The sequence below is a fragment of the Cydia fagiglandana genome, chromosome 24, assembly GCF_963556715.1.
Source record: "Cydia fagiglandana chromosome 24, ilCydFagi1.1, whole genome shotgun sequence".
Lineage (NCBI taxonomy): Eukaryota > Metazoa > Arthropoda > Insecta > Lepidoptera > Tortricidae > Cydia > Cydia fagiglandana.
In genome coordinates, this window is record NC_085955.1 from 9,009,452 (window position 1) to 9,033,254 (window position 23,803).

At 36.9% G+C, this 23,803-nt stretch overlaps 2 protein-coding genes across 2 annotated transcripts in view; one reads left to right on the forward strand and one right to left on the reverse strand.

Moving 5' to 3' along the window:
• The window catches only part of LOC134676349 (uncharacterized), a 46,273-nt gene extending 38,649 nt beyond the window's left edge, over positions 1-7,624 (forward strand). Inside the window, exons 12-13 of the mRNA XM_063534707.1 lie at positions 5,944-6,099; positions 7,572-7,624. Coding sequence (XP_063390777.1) covers positions 5,944-6,099; positions 7,572-7,617 — 202 coding nt within the window. The 3' untranslated portion in view covers positions 7,618-7,624. The remainder of the gene's footprint in view (positions 1-5,943; positions 6,100-7,571) is intronic.
• Positions 7,625-9,749: 2,125 nt separating this feature from the next.
• On the reverse strand, positions 9,750-21,224 carry LOC134676225 (uncharacterized protein MAL13P1.304-like). The gene is made up of 9 exons (XM_063534547.1): positions 21,094-21,224; positions 20,338-20,508; positions 19,828-19,924; positions 18,786-18,908; positions 17,824-17,919; positions 15,532-15,652; positions 13,589-13,759; positions 10,355-12,568; positions 9,750-9,863 (listed from the first exon to the last, which is right to left on the reverse strand). Exons 1-9 carry the CDS (start codon positions 21,222-21,224, stop codon positions 9,814-9,816), a joined length of 3,174 nt encoding a protein of 1,057 aa, XP_063390617.1. The 3' UTR covers positions 9,750-9,813.
• Between the last annotated feature and the right edge of the window lie 2,579 nt (positions 21,225-23,803).

Below are 23,803 nucleotides of genomic sequence, written 5' to 3' on the forward strand. Positions count from 1 at the left end.
AATTATGCACATTATTTTTTTAATGTATTTTTTTGTTCTTAGCATTTTTTTACAATGGATATTATTAATTACACGTATTGAGGTTATTTAAAGCCTGTTTATTCTTATGTTTTGAATACATTTACCTTAAATAATAATTACCAACAATTTTGATAGTTCAAGCTTCTTGGATAATACCTTTGGGTTCAATTGGCGTAAAGGACATTTTGGCGAAAATAAGTTATATGCACTACCGTAGCCTCAACTGACAAAACGCGATTTTCCAGGAGAGCCAAAAATCAGTTTTGTTTTGAGAAAAAAATCAGACACTTTTGTTTGTTTGAATTAACTGATGCCTGTATGTGGCTTATTCCTAACTTTTTGAGGTCTTTTAAACTGATTTCTTGAACTTACAATACAATGCTTATTAACGAAAATAGCATGTCCGTTACGCCAAAAAACACGACTGTTTTTAAGAAAGGCGTCCCTTACGTTTCTTCTTTATTGTTTATCTTATTAGAAAAACTGTTTTGGTACCATTTGGCGTAAATCCAATAATTTCGTTGCAATATTGCCAATATTGCTACTACTTGCATTTAGGGAACACTATACTTCTAAATACTTACTATAATTTACATTTTTGTTCCGAAAAAATATAGAGATGTAGTATTCACTGTTAAGTTTTTCCACATTTTTGTTATTTTGAATACTTAAACGTGGAAAAGGTCGTTTTCTTAGCCACTAAAACAATGTTCTATTTATTTGTTTATGTATATTACTTCAATAGAATCACTGCTGTCCTACCATTGATGTATATATTGATATACAACAATTTCTAACAAATTAATTTAACTATAGAAAGTCTTCGAGCAACACGGAAGGGAGGCGGCATTCGCACTATTTCCCCTCTGCCGAGGTACAAGATTAGCGCGTCAATCTAATCTAGCGCGGGTAGTAAAACTAGTTGCACTTGGATTTTTCACTAGACCGAGTCCAGACGCGCGCGTGAACACTGCTGCACAAAAATGCCTGTTTGCTCGGTTTTTTGCTATAAAAAGAGGTCGGGGACATCAAATTAACAAAAAGAAAGTGTTACATTTCACATGTAATATTTTTTTTACATATCATACGTTTAATTACATTTAAATACAATTATTATATTTTAGTCTCAAGTAGTTGTTGGATTTATCGATTTTGCTCGCTCAGTACAAATTGCGGATCGGTCGAGCGACAAATCCGACTTCTCATCTCTCAGAATACAATGACATACTTCAACGAAAATGTGTTAGTGTGCGTGTTGTGACACTAGTCACTCGTCCGTACACAAAAAGAGAACGAGGTTTGCAAGATTTGTCTTTGACGTGTGTCATTTTCTATGTATTAGTGTCGTCATTACAGAGGGCCTACCGCGAACCACGTTTGACGTGTTGCCTCCCTGTCACACTTACGTATGAATTTACAAGTGCCATAGAGAGGCAACACGTCGAACGTGGTTCGCGGTAGGGCCTCTGATTGGATTTTGTATGTAAGTGTGTGAGAAGTGCGACTGTGTGCACCTTCCCCCCGCGAAAAATGGCAGAAAGATTTGTACGGTGAGATATCGCTTGGGCCCCTCCCTTCCGACGTGTCAGAAGCCGGTGTTGCTCGAAGTAGAAAGTATTATGCGTTATTTTTGTTTGTGATGTTAATTAGATTATAAATTTTACTTTTACATACTAAAATACTATTAGGTACAATAGTAGTTTAGAAATTTTATATGCCTATACAGTAAAACTTAATGAATATGATCGCATTTTTATGACATTACATTAGAGTAGAAAAAGGCCAGGATTTAAATGCAAACGTTAATTTAACTAAACAGTAACTTTCATAAGGGTAATCCTGTAAATTAGGGTTTAAACAAAAAAGTATTAATGATACGTTTTAATCAATAGGTATTACCAATGACCCAGTCACAAACAAAACTAAAAGTTATCAGTCTTACCTTAATTAAACGCCATAATTATCATTTGAATATAGTCATGTTTTATTATTTTCATAAATCTGATGAAAAAGTACCCACTAGTTCAGTTTAAATTGTCAAAATTTAGTAACCCTATAAATAAAGCAATGAGCACATGAGCAGGTAATGCAAGTACCTACTTAATAAAAAAATTCACAAGGAAAGTATAACTAGCTCATCCCACTTAAACACAAAAAAACAACAATTATAAACCCGAAATTATACATAGTATGGGGGCGTATCTCATACATTGAATTATCTAACACTCGTGTAAACATCCATTAGTTGTGGGCGTAACGTACATTTAGCACTCAAAAAGCGCAGAGGCGTAACGAACAAAAAATTACCACATAATTATTTATTTAATAAAATTTCCGATGCAAAAGACATCCACGCAAATCGTACACAAAGTTGGGAGTTACGCCAAAATGTCTCACAAATTTTTTTTGAATTGGCAGATACGGCCAAATGCGTTGGAAAATTGTGTTCAAGCATTGATTTTTCATAGTGCTTAGCGGACATTTTTTTCAAGTTATCGAGACGTTAAATAATACTATTCGATAGAAAAAAAAATACTGAGTATAACTGCATTTTCGCAATTTTGTCCCTTACGCCCTTTGAGCCTACGGTAGTCGTTATATACAGTTTTGTTCAGAATTCCAAGCGCTTTCGTTCGATATCTCTTAAAAAGTTGCCTTTACGACCCAATTTTTGCACTATGAGCTTGCAAAAACAGCTTATCTCAATGGTAAATTACCAGTTATAAATTAGAAATATGGATATTATCGTAAAGGTTACCGCTATAAATATTGTTGTAAATGACTTACATGTGTTTTGTCGTCCTTTAAGCCCTTCATTTGTCTTGATGATTTTTCATATCGTATCTCGTATGGTCAATATGGTCGTAAAGGACATATTATACTACATATTGATATTATTTTACTTGCCCTTTATTTTCGTCCCTTTTGCGGAGGAAACTGCGGGCTGCTGGGGTGCTGACGCGAAACAATTTGTGCGTGACATAGGCAAAAGGGAGAGGATCCCCACTCTGAATCTTTTCTGATGCAGAGGCTGTCCATAGCCATCCAGCGGGGTAATGCCGTGAGTATTATGGGCACTTTTGCATCGGAAGCGATAAAGAACGGGTTTGACTAATAGTTACTGTGTAATTATTTTTAAGATGTAAAATTCCTATGTATGAAAATTTTAATAAACAAAGTTCTTAGGATTTTAGATACTATACTATTATAACTCTAATCGGGATATACCTGGCATAATCAACTACCGTTTGATACATTTTTAAGCTTCGTAACAGTAAATTATGCTGAGAAAAGTTAACATGTGAACCGTGACTGGTAACTAATACACCCCGAATTTGGAATAAAATAGTCTGATAACGTCTCTTACGTCCCCCTAATAAACAAGATTCACTAAATTATCAAAAATTTCATGGGCGTAAAGGACATTCATAGTGTTTTTGACCAATTTTAAAGGAAATTAACTGCTTTCGTATATAATTTATAGATATGATTGCTAATTCAGGTTAAAGAGACTAACATTTTGAGTACTTTTTCAATACACATCAAAAACATAGCTCGATAAACCACAAAAATATATTATAAACATTTTAAAAAAATGCAGTTTTTCGCGTCTCCTGAAACGTAGCATTTTGTCCTTTACGCCAATTGAACCAAAAGGTATCGTAATAATATATATTACTAAAATTAATAAAATCAGTCTTTATATTATTTATTTTATTTTATTTTTTATTTTTATTTCCACACTTACAACTATTTTTACAGGTAAACCTAAGACAATAGTGTAACTATTAACAAAAATCTAAAGTATGTCATTTCGTCTATAACATAATATATATGTACAATGCTGATATTGTGAATTCATTCAAAGAACATGAGAATATGTCAATATTTTCCGCTATTATATTGAGGACCTGCACAGTGCGCGTCAGTGGCGCCAGCCATTATGTATCAACTAGGTACATATTATAGTTGCACATGCAAGTGCAAATATTTTCATTGCATTCAATTCATGCTATGTTGTGGGGGACGTGGCTAACGATAATCGCAAGCCAACATTTTTTCTCATAATTATACCAACCCGGTGGAGCCCGTAATATCACCAAAATAATTAAAACAATTATATTCTGCTCCTCAAACGAACATACTTTTTTTTTCAATAACTTTTATAATTTATGAAATCTTGTATTCAATGTACATCATCATCATTATAATTGACGTTGCTTGCCAGGCTTTATACATCACAAAATTAGCAATACATTGCGTCTTAAAATAATCTTAAAAAGTGTTCTAAATATCGAATAAAAGTTATTTTTAAAAGTCGCTGATGTGACATTCTCATTCAAAAGGTAGGGACCACTTTGTCGTTTACCATAAAGACGAAACTTTATTGTATCTTTATACAAATAACCTGTCAGAGAGTCCTTATGGCAAGGATAAAGTGGTACCTTTTGATTGCGAACTTCACGAATGTTGGTCAGTATGAGGAGCCTATGAAAAGATGCCTCCGAATGAAATAAATACACTGTAATGGCTCCTCTACACGATGGGCCAATGCCGGCCACTCCAAGGGACGCATTTATGCGTTAGAGGGAGCAAGTGATATTGCTATCTCATTCTACCGCATGGCTGCGTTCCTTGGAGTGGCCGGCGTTGGCCCATCGGATAGAGAAGCCATAATGTTCATCTAACAAGCACCCTACCCGCGTAGGTAGCCTTCCCCGCGTACGCCGTTCATGCAAAGTTTTATTTTGCCAAATAGTAAAAAACCGTGGTTGAAAATGACCCAAATTATGAATGTTGTCTCGTTGTGGCATTATAATAATGTAGACGTAAACTTAATAACATGATTTTTTTTTTGTGGCAGATACTTGATTTTTATAAGAAAAAAAAATATTAAAAATAAAAGCGGTGGATGAATTTGACACACATTTGTTTGAATAACATATTATAATATCCTGTGAAGTACAACACTTCACTTACCGACTATAATTTTATTTTAGGCATTTTAGGTTCACTATTAGGTATTTATTAAAAGTCATTATACCCGTGGATGAAAATGACACAAAATGCGTGTGTATGTCGGAAGCCACTTCGCTTTTACAGGGAAACAAAGAATTTCATCTCGAATATTGTTTTTACCGAATGCTGTTTAAAAAAAGAAATACCTAAATTTCTACCTAAGCAAATACCTAGGATGACACAAATTATTATTATTAGGTTTAGTATGTGGTCTGGAAACTATATGTAAAAAATAAGCAACATTAATAATCTTATAACTTCAAAAGTTATTGCTACCGGACTATAATGGGCACATGCAGCTTGGCAAAAAAGAGTAGAAATTAAAAAGTAGCAACACTGTATTAGTGTCGTCCCGTTTTCTTAAGCCTCCTCCACACTCGTGCGCGAATCGCGGCTTCGCCCGCGATTCACGCGCATAGTCTGGAGGGGGCTTTATATAAATTGGTTCGAAAGGGACACTACAGTGTTGCTTCTTTTTAATTTCTATTTTTTTTTTTGCCAAGCTGTAACCATTCTGCTTCAGGGCATTTTCACTTATAGTCCGTTTTTTTAGCATTAGAAAGAACTTCGCAGAAGTTCGCTTGTGGTTCTAAATCTGGCACTTTTAGCGGTAACAATTTGAAGTAAAGCATATGTATTGACCATGCTACATTAGATAATTCAATAATTATTAACAATTAACGAGCCTGATAAAAACTGCACGCTTCCTTCTGCGGAGTTCTTTCTAATGCTAAAAAAAACGAACTATAATTGAACACCTTTAACGGCCGGTTAGCAATCGTTACAAAACTGACGGTCAATGTTTATCCCATACATTTTATCAGGAATGTAACGGTTAGACGTAACTGAAACACGACTTAATTCGCGCTTAACTTGTACAAGTTAAATGAAAATGCCCTTCAGATACCAGATGGACAGCGGGCACGGCGTGGTGGTGAAGGCGTCCTCCGGCGCGCACCTGCGGGACAACCTGCGGGCGCCCCGCGTGCCGCTGGAGCCCCCGCAGCGGGCCGCCATACACGCCCTCAATAAGAACAAGAGGACATTCACTTTCGTGGGGTAAGTGCGTCCACCAGCCGAAGACAAGGCGCGACAAATGACACGACCATAGATTTCCACACTCGACCTTGTACTGTTATTTATTCTGTGCCCGAGTGTAAATTAGATTAATTAGATGACTGATGTGTCATGTGAATCTAGTATATAACTGGATCTGGCATGAGGGGTGGGGAGAAATGACCGAACGGGATACTGCCCTCCTAACGATAAGTGCTATAACTAATTTTGAAATCTTTGTGTGACATATTGTATGAGAGCAAGGTATATTATTTAATGATAATTTAATATGAGTTATTGCACTTATTGTTAGGAGGGCAGGATAGCCTTATGCATCTTTCAGTAGGAACAGCAGCGAAAGCGCTATTATCGTTTGTCCTTATCACAGTCTCACATTTTTTTGTTCCCCACCGTAAATTTAGTATGTATTATGGTGGGCAACCCACAGAGGGGTTCTTGCATAATAGGAAATCAAAGTAAAGGAAAACCTAAAATAAGTGTCTACCTATAGTTCGTTTTATTTCGCATTAGAAAGAACTTGAAAGAAGGTAAGCAATTTTGACGTGTCTTTTGATTGAGAAACGCTTTTTAAAAATCAAGAACTGTTACTTATGAAAGCAGAAGAATATAAATGATCGTATTAGATTCATAATCGTTACATATTTGCCGTAACTTATTTTTGGAATGTGTTTTTCAATTAAGAGACGCATAAAGTTTGTTTACCGAAAAACGAAACGAACTATAGTTATTTAAAATAATATTTTATAGATTAAAATTTTTTTGAACACTAATATATGTAGAAAATAAAGAAAACTTAGATTCACATTCATATGCCTCTATATTAAATTGTAAGTACTTAGGTAAACTAATGTCATCATTAAAAAAAAAAAACATTCCAACCTTAATTTGTAAAAATTTATGCAAGAAATAAGGCTTTTTTTTTTGTTTTATTATGGTGGGCAACAAATAAATTCGACCAGTCAGTGTCGCATTGCGTATGTGTTTTGTCCCTCACGGAGGCACGCGTATACCACTTCTATAGGATCCTACCTTCTACGATAGAAGTAGATTTTTTTTGTCAAAATTTTGAGTATTATTTTATTTATCTTTATTAACCTTTTCGACGCCGTGTCAAACACAAAAGCTGTCACGCGGACGCCACGTCACCGAAGTGTGAAAACTGAAATTGAACTTTATGCATATGCACGTAGGTCTATGCTGCTCTGTGGTCTGTGACTGCTTAAACCGTCTTTGGCGTTGAACCTGCGGTGCGGATATATCGGTCATTGGCGTCCAAAAGGTTAATGTTAAGGTCATGTAGGGTCCACACCCTACCCCACCCCCCACCACTGACCCCACGGTCAGTTTATTTTTGTCGGGGCAAGAGAAACAGTATGAGGTTGCCCTAGAAGTGCTGGTCTTGCCCCAGCGGTCTTCTTACCCTATCTGATCTTACCTCTTCGTTTTCATTACAGAATGGGAGACACCCACAAGAATTATCCTTTCAAGATTGCTTTTTAATCTATATATAGTTCGTATTTTTTAGCATTAGAAAAAAGGTAAACAATCTTGATGTGTCTTTTAATTGAAAAACACGTTTTCAAAATATCTCACGGCAAATATGTAACAATTATGAATCTAATACGATCATTTATATTCTTCTGCTTTCATAAATAATAGTTTTTGATTTTTATAAAGAGTTTTTCAATTAAAAGACTAGTCAAGATCGCTTACCTTCTTGCAAGTTCTTTCTAATGCTATAAAAAACGAAGTATATGTATGGGACTGTGAAAAAGTACCGCGAATTTGGTACTATTTTTTTACGCGTTTTTATTATTCTTTCGTTATTTGATTATCTTATTGTACCTATGAGAAATACATCTTTATTACCTTTATTGGGTACAGTCAGCAGCAGAAGTTGCTAAGCGGGCGAGGTGTTCAAAATTACCTTGACACGCTCTTATTCTCTCAATAAAGTCGCGTCAAGATCATTTTGAACACCTCGCCCGCTTAGCAACTTCTGCTGCAGACTGTATGATCTAAAGGAAAGCTAAGATGACTAATGTATTTTTGGTGGCGCTGTTTTTTTATTATAATGTGTTTAGTTTTTTTTTATGTTTCAATTAATTTTCTTTCAAATATTATATTTTCCTAATATATTCTTGATTGTGACCATGTTAGAATAAGTTTCAAATTATTTTATATTTTCAATTAATAATTTTACATTTTGACATTAAATTGATACAATTATGCTCTTGTGTGAAAAGGAACCTTATTGTGGCGCTTACGCCGCACAGCGTCGCGCGGCATTGTATTTCTATCGGAGCATCGTTAATAATGGCGTAAGCGCCATTTACGAAAAGGTCCCTTTTCATAGATAACGTCACATATTGACTTTTTTACGTTTTTTGTATAATATTAAGAATAAAATACATTTTGTATAAAACGGTATTTTTTATTTAATGTCCGAAATGACTTAAAACTCAAACATACTGCTAACTTATAATAATCCTTATAGTTATAACAGCATTTAGCACAGACAAAACATCCTCCAGACTGAGCGTCGCGCTAACCCCTCTGCCACGCATACGGTAATTTTACTCCATGTTCGAGTCGAAAGTGTCTGTGCGACGTCCGTGTCTTTGAACGGACCAATCACGGCACGGGACTTCGCTCACCTCGTCCCGCGCACCCCCGCATTTTTGGCATCATCGGTTGCATGAAATAATTGCTCTAAACTCGGTCTAGAGGATTCCTAGGCTATAGCATTTAGTAACTGAAGACGTCATGGATGTGATTTTCTGTACAAAACAGTGTGCCGATTATTGCGGGGCAAGGGACGTCAAATGTAGGTATTGCTATTTCTACATGATTTGTACGTAACGTACAAATAGCCATGTCAGTCCATACAAAAGTTTGCACAATTGTGCAAGGTTCTCAGCAGAGGGGTAAGCTCTTAAAGGCGACTCCAGTTATTAAATGCTCTAAGTTAGTTACCTATTGAAACATGGTCAATAAATCAATTCATAATTATCATTGAAAAGCGACAATACAACAAATAAGATACAATTCAATACAATATTCATTAATATAAATAAATGTACAGAATACGATATTTTCCTACTAGTCAAATCAGTTACTTTTTTAGAATTGTCAACACGATTTGCTAATATGGAATTTATATGAAACATTACATCGTGACGTCACGGTCAAATTTTTATATTTCTATCCGATTTATTAAATATAACTCCTATCTGTGTTTTTCTAATAATTATCTGGTGCTTTATTTCATGCATGGTGTAAAATAATTTATTTTAAATACAGTATAATACCAGGCGTGACTCACTCCGCGATTTCGTCGCTTTGCTACATGTAGCTTTGCACCAAATTTGGTGGCTAGCCATAAGCCGCGCGTGGCGCTGTCGCCACCCAGCGGCCATACCTGTCCTGATCGTAACAGACGCGTTTTGTTAGAGAGTGAGTCTTCTGTACCTAGTACAGTCGCCATCAGATATATTGGAGCGGCCAAGGTGTTCACAAATATCTGAACACGCCTCTATTGTCAGGGCGTTAGAGTGCGTGTTCAGATATTGTGAACACCTTGGCCGCTCCGATATATCTGATGGCGACTGTACTATTATTGTATTGTAAATATCAATTGGTTTATTTACACTTTCGGCCGTTGTTAATGACGTCAAAACGTCTCTGACTTCTTCTTCACTTGTTCGCAAACCCTTTGGATGACGGCTTAAAGGTTGGCAGTTTTCCTGAAAAAACATATTAGAATATGATTGAACTATAGTTCGTTTTTTTAGCATTAGAAATAAGGTAAACAATCTTGACATGTCTTTTAATTGAAAAACACATTTTAAAAATAAGTTACGACAAATATGTAACATTTATGAATCTAATACGATCACTTATATTCTTCTGCTTTCATAATAGTTTTTGATTTTTTAAAAGCGTTTTTCAATTAAAAGACATGTCAAGATCGCTTACCTTCTTGCAAGTTCTTTCTAATGCTAAAAAAACGAACTATAGTATATAGTCCACGTTGCCTATCTGTATTTGCCTGACTAGTAAAATTAATTTCTTTTCCAATACATACGGTGCTACTTTACCGCACTAGTGCGATAATGAGCACATTAAGTAACGAGGTTAAAATGTGTTTTTCAATAAAAAGACACAAAGATTGTTTACCTTATTTCTAATGCTAAAAAAACGAACTATAGCCTCTAGCCTAGATTGTATAACTTACTTGGGCTAAATCTAGTGGGCAGATTGTTAGCCAGTTTCTTGAAAACCGGCAAACTCTTCTGTGGAATCTTCGGTCTTTCCACGCCGTTACTATTTTTCCCTGCATTCATTCCTAGTTTGTTACTTAGTGAGGAAAACGTCATTTTGTTTTTCATCATTGGTATCTTAGTTTTCAACTTATCTGCCAATTTTATCTGTTTTTCTGCTGGTAGTTTTGACATAGGTATGATTTTTGATTTAGTTATAGTCACATTAAGCATATTTGTTTTATCTGTATTGTTTTGAGTAATTTTGTTATTTCCAACAGCTTTTTGTAATTTTTCATTGTTATTTGCTTTTTCTTTTAAAATTCTTGTATTAACGGTTTCTTTAGGATTGTTTTTAGATTTTTCTGCATTGGCTGTAGCTTTCTTAGGCTGTTCATTGTTATTTTTCGTGTTTTTTGTTACTTGTTCTGTAGTTTTTCTTTTCTTAGCTAAAACGTTATCATTTTTCTCTACTTGTTGATCATTTTTTGCTGTTTTTGTTAATGTTTTATCAACTGTTATATTATCATTACCAGATTCCTGTTCAGTACTTTTAGGGTTAACTTTTCTTTTCTCTCCCGCTTGAGCCTTTTCTTTTTCTGTGTCACTTTTAGTAGTAATTTTAACACTTTCCCTCTGCTTTTCTTTAACAACTTTGCCGTTATCAGAAACTTCACCAGATACTTTTGTATTTTTGTCATTATTTCCTTTCCTAACAAGTTTGTTATTGGCATCACTTTTCACATCTTTTGGCTTTGTTGTGTTGTCTTTAGATTTTTTGATGACATTAGTTGTAGTTTTGTCTGATCCTGTCTTACCTACGGCACCCTCTTTTGTATCTTTATCAGCGGTTTTAGTAACCTTCTTAGAAACTCCATTTTCTTCAATAGCTTTGTAGTTTCTTGGTGCTGGTTTATCTTTTCCCGGTACCGCTGATTTAGAGCTTACTCTACTAACAGTTTCCGTATCATTAACATTTTTCTTATTAGTTATATTTTCTTCTGTATTATCGTCCTTAGTATATGTAGCCTTTTTAGAAATACCAACATGATTTACAGGATTTTTCACTTTTGAGTTCACATCTTCTGTTTGATTCGTTACGCGGTTTGTATTCCCAATATTAGCATCATCCTTATTGTAACTGCCCACTTTCTTATTGTCGTTCTTAGTATTTGTTATAGTTTCTGAATTTGTAGTTTTTACAGTATTGTTTTCCTTATTGTTATCTTTAGAGTTGACAGTATTTTTCCCAATATTGGCATCATCCTTTTTGGAACTGCCCATTTTCTTATTGTCGTTCTTAGTATTTGTTGTAGTTTCGGAATTTGTTGAATTTACAGTATTATTTTCCTTATTCTTATTTTTAACAGTAGGTTTAACGTTTGTAGATTTCTGTGTATCTTTCTTCGAATTTCCATTATCCTTCTCTGTTACAGCTTTCTCTTTTTGCTTAGCAATATTCTTGCTCACAGCTTTATCATTTTGAATTTTTGCTGTGTTTTCAGTTTGTTTTTCAGATTCTCCAGCGTTACCTTCTGTATTCGTATCTTTACAATTAACATTTCTGTCATTATTACTAACACTTTTCTTGGTAGCTTTTGAATTAGCCTCACTGCTATTCTTAGATCCATCATCTTTGTTGTTGGTATTTTTACTACGAACTTCGGCGTTACTTGAAGATTTAGACTTAATAATCTTGCCATCTCCCTTTTTCCCGGCATCACTTACAGGATCAACTGTATCTTTAGCAGTTTCTTTCACGATTTTCGTCGTCGTTTTACCCGAATTTTTTTTCTGTCCATTTTCCAAAACATCTTTCTGTGTATTGAGTTGTGTGTCATTTCTTTTTTGAACTTTTGAACTAACATGTCCTATTTCAGCTTTTTCTTGAATAGAGCTACCACCTTTTAACCCAGCTTTACTATTGCTATTATTAACATCATCATTTCTTGATTTTTTAGCATCATTTCTATTCTCACTCTCAATAGCTCTTTTAACGCTTCTCCGACTGTCATCCGTATTAGTAGGTTTACTCTTCTTAGCTTTCTTAGGAATTGTTTTAGGAGGCGCCATGTCTGTTTTGCGATTTTGGGGCTTATTCTCTTTGCCGGAAGGCTTTTTCGGCGACTGTTCCACGTTAGGCACGTCCGGTTCTTGATCGATTGTTGTGCGACGCTCGTGAAGGCGGCCTGGGAAAAAAATGTTTTTAGTTTTATTTCAATGATACCGAAAAAGAGAAACACGTCCATTAGATGTTAAGGTTTACTAGATAGATCTTTACCTTATTGCGCCATTCCGATAACCTCTCTCCAATAAGCACAAAATCTCTGGCGCAATAAGGTAATAGAAGGTGTAGCTACTTTCGAAGAAACACTTGGACCAAAAGCGCCTTCAACGGAAGTCTCGACCTAAGCCGTCCTACGCTTACACTTATTTTATTTATTTATTTATACAAGGAATTCTAACAGCTACAAATGATACATTAGACTTTTTAGATAGCATTACAGAGCCAATTATAGGAACTCACAAATAGAAACTGAATATATGATACCTTACACAGTACACGCTGTAATAACAAAGCACAGTATTTGATACAAGATATTGAAGTAAGGAATATGTGAAGGTTACAATATATATAAACAGAAAACATACAATGAAATACCAAATACCGAAGTGAAACATCTTATATTCGTAATTTGGTAAACAACATAACCAGTTAACCATTTGTGGTTATAACGACAAGGAGCAGCTTTATTGTGCACAGTGCGATCGGACATTTAAAACTAAGTTCGGTTTTGCGAGCCATATACGTGCTCATCAGAGGAATTTGTAAAGGTCGCCGTTGTCGGACACGACATGGAGGACTATATATATGTATATATACAGGGTTATTTTGGACCATTGGCCATACTGTGCGAAGTGATTAGGTAAGTCATACTGAACAAGTTTTTCTATGGGACCAACCCCGAAATCCCAAAAAAAATTATTTGGCCTTCCCATAGAAATCGTCGACATCCACTCGACCAAAATGTATTAAACGGCCAAAAATATATTTTTTGATTTCGGAGTTGGTCCCCTAGAAAAAGTTGTTCAGTATGGCCTACCTAATCACCACGCACAATATGGCTAACGGTCCAAAAATTACCCTGTATATATACATAGATTATCTTTATTGCTTGTTTATCACAATCGAGGTCTATAATACATACCAGCGGTTTCAGGGTCTGACTCGAAGCTCTCCTGCATCTCCCTGGCCGGTCCGGCGGCTTGTAGACATATGTCGCAGATCTTGGACAGTATGGAGGTCCGTTCAGAGGTCTCTAATGTGGGGTCCTTGAACTGCTTGTAGAGCTTGCCGATGGCGCTGATGTAGTCTTTGGCTGTGGAGGTAAAGAATAAGAATTTGTTTATTATTATTTACTTTGTCTTTGTTTGTTTTGTTTGTTTATTTGTTTGTGTTTGTCTTTGTGTTTGTCTTTGTTTGTTATTTACTTTGTTTGTTGTTTGCCAGCATATTAGGTGTAAAATTAAGGGATCGAGTCCGAAACACCACGCTGCGCTCTAAGACTCGAATAATAGACGTAGCTCGGAAAGCGGCTAAGTTAAAATGGGACTGGGCTGGCCATGTCTGCCGAATGCCGAACGACCTGTGGGCCAAGTTAACCACAGAGTGGGAGCCCCACGAGTCTAACCGGGGAGCCGCAGGCCTCGTCGGCGATGGCGGGATAACTTGGACTCCTTCTTGAGAGGCTGGCCAGATATTGCACTAAATAGAGACGAGTGGAGGAAGAGGCCTTTGCCCAGCAGTGGGACACAGTGGGCTCTGAATAATAGTAAGAAAATTCTTACAAACTGACCAAGAAACGCTTGCTGCTGCAATTAGACCAACCTCACTATCAACTACCCATGCAACCTTAAACTTATCCATAGCGCCAACCACTGAACCACCTACCGCAAACTTGCAGACTCACACGACGGGCAGGAACGCTCATCCCTCTGTTGATTGAGAAGAAATAGTAGATATTACACTTACCTGAGATGCACTTGGCCTAGGCCCGTGCATACCAGTACTCCGGTGAAAGCCGAGAAAATATGAAAAACGAGATAATAATATAACTTTGTCAGACAAGATGTTAAATAGGCTAGATGACTAATTTTCATTTATGGTATCAATCGATCAGGTTTGTCGTTAGGATCAAATGTCTATATGGGACCCTTTGCATTAAAGCAGTACAAAAGGCAGAAATGATAGTCAAAGTCCGGCAGTCGTACTTCACTCGCGAAACGCTCCTAACAAAACGATAAGTGAATTTGACGTCACGGTCACTGAGAGTCCATCTTGAAGTATGGACAAAACAAGAAAATTGTGTTTTTGTCGGTGAAATATTGCGTTTATGTAATACAATCTAATGCTATTAGGGTCGATTAACTATTTCTTGTCATTCTGTCCCATCAGCCAGGAGACAATAGTAGCATAGTTTGTTAGAAGAACTGCTGTACCATGTTCTACAAACGTACTTAGTAGGCGTCCCATAATGGAAAGGCCTTATAACTACCAACAAATTCAAGTTTGGTTCATTTAAATGCGAAAAAATTAGTATTTTAGGAGTGACCCAGGAGACCGTAACCATGGCAACTAGTGACAAGAAAAAGTTGATTCACCCTATACAATCTTTTTTAGGGTTCCGTACCCAAAGGGTAAAACGGGACCCTATTACTAAGACTTCGCTGTCCGTCCGTCCGTCCGTCTGTCACCAGGCTGTATCTCACGAACCGTGATAGCTAGACAGTTGAAATTTTCACAGATGATGTATTTCTGTTGCCGCTATAACAACAAATACTAAAAACAGAATAAAATAAAGATTTAAATGGGGCTCCCATACAACAAACGTGATTTTTGACCAAAGTTAAGCAACGTCGGGAGGGGTCAGTATTTGGATGGGTGACCGTTTTTGTTTTTGCTTTTTTTTGTTTGTTTTTTTTGCATTATGGTACGGAACCCTTCGTGCGCGAGTCCGACTCGCACTTGCCCGGTTTTTTTGGATAAAATGTAAGGAATCGAATGATAATATATAGGCGCAATATGGCCCTCGGGTAAAAGTTTCGAGACCCCTGCCATAAGGCATATACATACAAATATACATATACATACGCATGTACTCCACTTCAAACTTCATACGGTGGCAGAAGGGGACGATGGGGGACCACAGGTTCTCTAAGGTCCAATCCACTTGGAGAAGGTCCAGGAATCGAACGCGGTACCCGCCTTCCGGCTGTGGAACAGGTATTTGGAGTTTTAGTATGTAAACAGGTTTCTGAAATACTTAAGAAAAATAAGTTTTTAAAGTAAAGTAAAGTATTGTAAACTATTTATTAATTTACTTTACTTTAAACTGTGATATTTAATTTTAATTAAACTGTGTACATAAGGAGATATTGAATCAACAGTTGCCCATTTCGAGCATACAATATGATCTTAAAACTACTGACTATACTAGGTTACTGACTAACTTATACTTAACAAACTGGTGATTATGACAAGAATTCCTTCTTTCCGGGGTGCATCTGTACCTATTGCCGACAGCCTGGAACTCCTCGGCATGGAGCTGAGTTCAGTCCTCGGCTTCGGCAGCTTCATTGAGTCTAAAGCACAAACTGCGGCCAGAAAGCTGGGCGTCCTAAATAAGGTGAAGCGATACTTCACACCTGGACAGCTTCTAACACTTTACAAAGCTCAAGTCCGGTCGTGTATGGAGTATTGCAGCCACCTGTGGGATGGCTCAGCTAAATACCAACTCGCCGCTTTGGACTCAGTGGAGCGCAGAGCCAGGAGGATGATTGGCGACAAGAAGCTAACGGCTAAGCTTCAGACTTTGGCCCACCGGCGGAAAGTCGCCAGCCTGTCGGTATTCTACAGGTTGCACTTCGGGGAGTGTGCCCAAGAGCTACACGAGCTCATTCCACCGTCCCCATTCTACCATCGGACTTTTAGACGCACGGCCGGTTTCCATCCTTACTTGGTAGATATTCCGCCAATTCGCACTAAGCGCTTTGCTTCTACTTTCCTTATGCGCACTGCCAAGGAATGGAATTCCTTGCCGGCGTCTATATTTCCGTGCTCTTATAACCCGGCAACCTTCAAATCAAGAGTGAACAGGCACCTTCTGGGCGAGCTCGCTCCATCGTAGGCCACGTCTACGCCTCGGCTAGTCTGTGGCCATGAGTAAACCCATGCATAATAATAAAAAAAAAAAAAAAAAAAAAAAGAATTTCACTTTTGGTACAAGCTTTTATCGCCGTCTGTACTTTTCTTTCCGCAGGCAACTAATACTCATCGAGACAATTCTAAAAACCGCAAACACAATTAGGTTTCGTTGTTTTATCACAGAGTTCCTATGGCCACCTCCAGTCTCCATCATCAGATCAGCTCGATGACACCATAATATTGCATTGTCACCCGACTTACATATGTATACAAAATTTCAGCTCAATCGGAAACCGGGCAGTGGATCAAATTTAACTTGCAAGAATTGATTACACATTACACATAGACAGACAATGGTCAGGTGAAACTAAATAAAAGCTTTGTAACAAAATAGAATTACTGCAATGTTCTGCCGCCAGAGTGCAGCACTAATTTGTTTAGTAAACCATAGAGTAACTTATACATACGAGGCCTTAAACAGTTTTTTGACACGTTTTCACCATGACATTGATGCACCGAGGCGGTTTGTTTACAGGTGGCCTACCGCGAAACGCGAAAATCGAAATTATCTGCCTCTCTAGTCTCTATCGATCGAATATGCAGATGCAAGAGTGATAGAGAGGCAGAAACCGAACTTTCGATTGTCGTGTTTCACGGTAGGCCATGTGATTGACCTAGTGACGCATGATGTGTCAATAAGGTTTGTTTACTGTATGTGCTATTGGTGCCACCTACGCAGAGCTTTGCATAATATTTAGAGATGCACCGGATATTAGGTTTCTATACGGTATCCGTCCAATCCGGCCGGATACCGGTTAGTAACATTGCTTGATTTCGGAGTAAACTAATTGGATTTAAGAAACAGTCTTGATCATAATCGTACTTAGTTTGTTTATTATTTTAAAACAATTTAAACATTCCACTGACTTGCACGCGCACTCATTTCGAACCTAGAAATGTGTCCGCGCGAACGTTCACTACGAAACAGGTCAAACCTGCAGAATGCGCAACTGTATAAAACCGAAATGTAGGTATAGTTCCGCTGGCCAAATAATCGGCGGCCGGATTCCGGATATTCGGCCAATGGTCAGGCCGAATATCCGGTAATCCGGCCAAACAACTATCCGTTGCATCTCTAATAATATTCCCTATTTTGACCGTTTTTAAGATTGTTAGTGCCAGTGTGCACTCCGAAAGGTCTACTATTACTTATTCTGTCTCTGGAGACTGCATAGTTACCATCGCCTGCATTTTGAGTTTGTCGGCGTATCTCTCGGCCAACTCCAGCAGTGTGGTGCGACGGGAACGGAACGCCGTCGCGTAGCTCTGTAATACCTGCAAACAAAACATACAATTTTATTCATCGAAAAGAGAATCGAGAAGAGAAGAAGAAGAGAGCGTGCAAAGTAGAGATGCACCGGATATCCTGTTACTATCCGGTATCTGGCCTATCCGGCCATTATTTTACTATCCGGCCGGATACCGGATACTAACATTGCTTGATTTCGGAGTAAACAAATTGGTTTTAAAAAACAGACACGGTCTTAATCGTACCTGTTTATTATTTTAAAACAATTTAGTCATTCCACTGCCTTGCACGCGCAGTCATTTCCAACCTGGAAATGAGTCCGCGCGAACGTTCACTAGGAAATAGGTCAAACCTCCAGAATGCGCAATTGCGCACCTGAAAAACCGAAATGTAGGTATAGTTCCGATGGCCGAATATTCGGCGGCCGGATACCGATTATTCGGCCGATGGTCAGGCCGAACATCCGGTATCCGGTATCCGGCCAAACAACTATCCGTTGCATCTCTAGTGCAAAGCCCCATTTTAGTTCATTTTAAAAGTACAAATCAAATCGAAATTTGAACAATAGTTCGTTTTTTAGAGTTCCGTACCTCAAAAGGAAAAAACGGACCCCTTATAGGATCACTCGTGCGTCTGTCACAGCCTATTTTCTCCGAAACTACTGGATCAATTAAGTTGAAATTTGGTAGGTACACATATGTAAAGTAGTGACCCAAAGACGGACATGTAACTTAAATACTAACAACTATGGACATAAATTATTCCGAAATGAATTATTTGGATTTGAATTTGAAATAAATGAATTTCTGATGAGCTGGCTTCACCAGCGTTACTGCCACGTTCCTGACGGGTCGCTGCCCCATGATAGCACCCCGTATGGTAGTATACTAACCTGCAGAGCGAGGTTGGGAAGCTGCAGCTTGGGCAGAATACTCTGTGCTAGCTCTTTCTGATGAGCTGGCTTCACCAGCGTTACTGCCACGTTCCTGTAGCGGATCGGCGCGAATTTGCGGTGCTGAGAACATTAATACAAAATACAGTGGATTTCATTTATTACGACCTTGGTTGTAGCGACCATTCGGCTATAGCGACATAAAATCCAAGTCCCATGAATTTAAAGCATATTTTAGTACAAGATTCATGTGGATATAGCAACTTCGGATGTAGCGCCGAATTCGGGTTTAGCGACGGTTTTTAATGAACCATTTGTAACAAGTTCTTAGAAATCCCATGCAGATATTGCGACTGGAGTCGGTCGTCAAAGGACAATAGAGCTTTACTTTCTTATATTTTGTTTACATCGACAGATGGTTAGCAAATGTGGTGTCCTTTTGTTTATCGGTAGATATTAACTATTTAGATTCACTCGTTCGAAACGTACAGACAGCAACACTCCTAACTGTACATCGGTGGACCTTATTACAAAAGGCATAAGGTCCACGCATGCACAGTTAACAGTGTGAACGATGGTACTAACGTTTCGGATTTAAATCTATACAATATGTCTCTATCTTTTTACCTTTGCCTATAACGACTTCCGGATATAACGACGAAATTTCGGTGGTCCCTTCATCGTCGTTATATCCGAAATCCACTGTATTTATAGTTTATAAAGATAAGATAAAGATAAAAAATAGTTTATTCAAGTAGGCATATTACATTGCGCTTATGAACGTCAAATAAAGCTACACCGGCTCCAACCCTACACCTCTGCCTCGAGAAGATTTAAATCCCCCCTCAATTGGAGGAGGGTATCCCAATATGGGACCTGCAACAAACTTCTTTTCAAAACATTATTACATCTTATAATTAACGTGCATTATGAGTAAATAAGAAAAATACAATTTAAATTACTATATGTAAGTATTAGACTTTTATATTGTGGGGACTTTAGCCTGTTTTTTTGTGTATTAAAACATAGAAGCGTCACTGACCGGCTTGTGAGCGTAGAAGGTGATAGTGAAGGAGACAAGATCAATCTTGCACTCGGCTGCCACCTCATGCCAAACGCCATCCTCTTGCACAGGTTTCCTGTAACACCAGAATGCTATGTGAAATGTACACTCTATCTATCTTTGGGTCATCTTTGTCCTTATGTCCCTATGTCCATCTTTGGGTTACTAATTTACTTAAAATTTCAACTTAATTGGTCCAGTAGTTTCCGAGAAAATAGCCTGTGACAGACGGACACACAGACGCACAAGTGATCCTATAAGGGTAGTATTCCTTTTGAGGTATGGAAATACGTATATAAATTACGATATATTATGTACCTGACTTCAGGCGGTGTGACCATGATATTGACCTTGGACTGCATGATGGTCAGCATGGCCAGTTCCAGCGTCATGCTGGCTAGCTCGCTTAAGCTGGCTTCCTGCTGCCTCAGCTCATACTGTGACGGTTGGATCTTGAACTTGTACCGGTTGTCACATCTCTCAACATACCTGACTTCAGGCGGTGTGACCATGATATTGACCTCGGACTGCATGATGGTCAGCATGGCCAGTTCCAGCGTCATGCTGGCTCGCTCGCTCAAGCTGGCTTCGTGCTGCCTCAGCTCATACTGCGATGGTTGGAGCTTGAACTTGTATGGGTTGGTCACATCTTCTCCAAAGCTGAAAGAATATTGAAATTGGAACCTTATTCATTCATCTGAATCCGTTAATCTTGTGTATTGCATTACAAACCCAAAAGATTTACTTTTGTAATACTGTTCATTTTTACAGTTCGTTATTTTAGCATTAGAAAGAAAGTAAGCGATCTTGACATGACTTTTAATAGAATAACGCTTTTAAAAATCAGTAACTATTACTTATGAAAGCAGAAGAATATAAATGATCATCTTAGATTCATAATTGTTACATATTTGCCGTGACTTATTTTTAAAAGGTGTTTTTCAATAAAAAGACACCTCAAGATTGTTTACCTTATTTCTAATGCTAAAAAAATAAACTATAAAGCTAAAAAAGTCAACAATCACAAAATTACGTTCGACGTTTGAACGATTTTGAACCATAAAGAACAATTAGTCTTTTCGGAAAGAGAAGAGTCGTGGAATCATGGAATATATGGGGCCCAATGATACATTCCAGGACTCTTTTCTTTCCACACAGGCTATAAATAATGTTTTCTATATTTTAACCCTACTTTTGTCTACAAAGCCTTGAGCCTGGCCTAAAAATAATTGAATAAAAGAGTACCTTTCATCTTCAAAGGAATTCTGCTTTCGCTTATTCAACGCATCTTCTATGCGTTTCTCATAGTGAGCGATTTCCGCTAGAAGCTTTTCTTTATATGCCACGGAAACTGTCTTCTTTGATTTTCCGAACATTTTTTTACTGATTTATCATAAAATCGTATTAAATCAGAATCAAATCACAATCATAGCAAAGCAAACGCACATAAAACGCACGATTCAAAATAACAGATTGTTTTTTTTTTAAACAACTGACACTTGTAGTGATGTGCTGCACTGATGCATATAGCATTATCGGTTCATGATCGGTTCTCATCGACTTGGCGAACGAATGACTAACTGCCAAGTTTTAATTTAAAATGTTTGGCGAAATAATCAATACTAATGATGGGCGGTTTTTACTATGACTTAAACAGACTGACGTTTTTTTTAATATGTCAATTGTCAAAGTTATATTACGGGCCAGCCACAATTGCATTTTTCTAATGTTAATTATAAATAATAAATAAATGATAACTTAGTGCTACAATAATGCGGTCGCGTAAAATAATCACACTAACTACAATGTGCATCCGTTTGATTTATAGCCCAACCGATTCTAGTGCATAAGTTACGAGATTCTTATAAGAATTGGCTTTACATTTTTTTAAATGGACGTGAGTGATATAATTGAATATTTTATAGTAAACATGAGTTTGTAGAGTTCATAGTTCAAGTTACTCGTGTGTTCTGACTGCGGTGTCTAGTAAACAGGACATTAGTTGTTGATACAACAAACTATCGAGTGATAATAAGTTTGGTAACGAAGTAAGAAAAATGGGGCAGAGTGGCAGTGCTATGCCAGGTAAGTGCTCCTAATTCGCTCTAACTACACGTTCAAACGGTATTTGATTGTTCTAATTTCCATTATTAGCGTTTCCGCTTCATAACCTGTCTTTTTATACGAATGTATTTAATAGTAGACTATCACGTGACATGCGCGTGTATATTATCTCATTTATACACGCCTATGTCTATTGTGGACTTGTAACTATCGTTTCTATGATAAAGACGTATAATCCGTGAATATTATGTATTAACACATGTTTCAACATCATCACTGCTTGACTAAACCCCTTTTTAAAATTAAAAAAACAGATGTTTAGAATAGTCCTTGACATTATGAGATTTGTTTATGAACAATGTAAACAAAAGATACAGGTTGAATTTGACCCACTTCCTGAAAAATATCATGAATAATATCATGTTCAAGTAGAAGTTTACATAATAGCATAGAGAAAGATAAGAGAAGAGTGCTCATTCCATACATCAGTTTTGGCACCAAAAAGACTAATATTTTCATAGTCGGCATCTAGCATTAAGTAGCAGAATTATCAGCACTGCTAAGTAACTGGAAAGTCTTATGTTGTTGAGCATTAGACTACTTTAGTATACATACTTGGCCTTAAACAAATTTTTGACAAGTTTTCTCTATGACATTGATGTACCAAGGTGGTTTGTATACAGGTGAACTACTTCAAAACGCGAAAATCGAAATTTCGTTATCTGCCTCTCTATTGTTAATAATTTATAATTATTTTTAAAAGTTGCTGAACACAACAATGCTGGTCAATTTGAGGAATACAAAAAAAATGCATTTATTTCAGACAAACATGGTCCATATTTTGTTAGTACATCTTAACAATTTAAAACTTATAGCTAAGGTTAACTTAAAATAAACAGCCTACTGTTTAATTTATTGCTCCCGTTACAGGAAACACCCACCCTACCATACATATGTATGGCACAAAATAACTAATAGTACTACTGTATGGTAGGGTGTATAGATTGTAAACCGTAATAAAATCCATTTTAGTTATAATACCCAGATTTATTACGTTTTTTATTTGGCATTAAGAATGCCAAACATGAATCAGTAACATGAATTATTGAATAAATGATTATGATTAACCGCAATTGCTGAGTTAGCTTGTATTTATACCTACAATTTTATACTGTAAATAATTAATATTTATAATTTTGTCTTTGCAAGAATCAGTGTAACTAATATTATAATCAGGGGTCGGACAAAAAGTGCGAATGACGTAAAAATGACGTAATCTTGCACACAGGATGATGTTTGAGTTTGTATTTAAACTTCCGTGTCACGTACCTCCAAAAACGGAAAATTGCCACAATATTCGAGTAAAGATGACATTTAGAGCGTTTTCTTATACATTAGTAAATATAAATTTTAGCTAAATATAATCGTGAAGATACAATAGCTAAACAATAACGAAGTCAATTTATTGTTCATCTGATTGACAATGTGTCAGTCAAAAACGTACTTACTCATTTCAAGTGGCGATATCGTTTAATAAAGAGGTTGATGAATGATAAGTGATAATTGTTTATGAAAATCAAAAATACTATTTGAAATCATCCTATAAGTGGTTGGACGTCATCCGCACTTTTTGTACGACCCCTGATTATAATATTCTAGAACTCTACACCTAGGTTAATTACTGTTGTAAGATTTTGATAATAAAATCTAGGATACTTATTTACATATAAGAATACATAAATGCATTACGCACGAAATCTACAGTTTGGTTAAAAATATGTAAGAGATTCTTCTCTTATAAAATTGTATGCCAGCCTTGTAGCCAAAAAAAAGCTTAGAAAAAACCGGGCAAGTGCGAGTCGGACTCGCGCACGAAGGGTTCCGTACCATA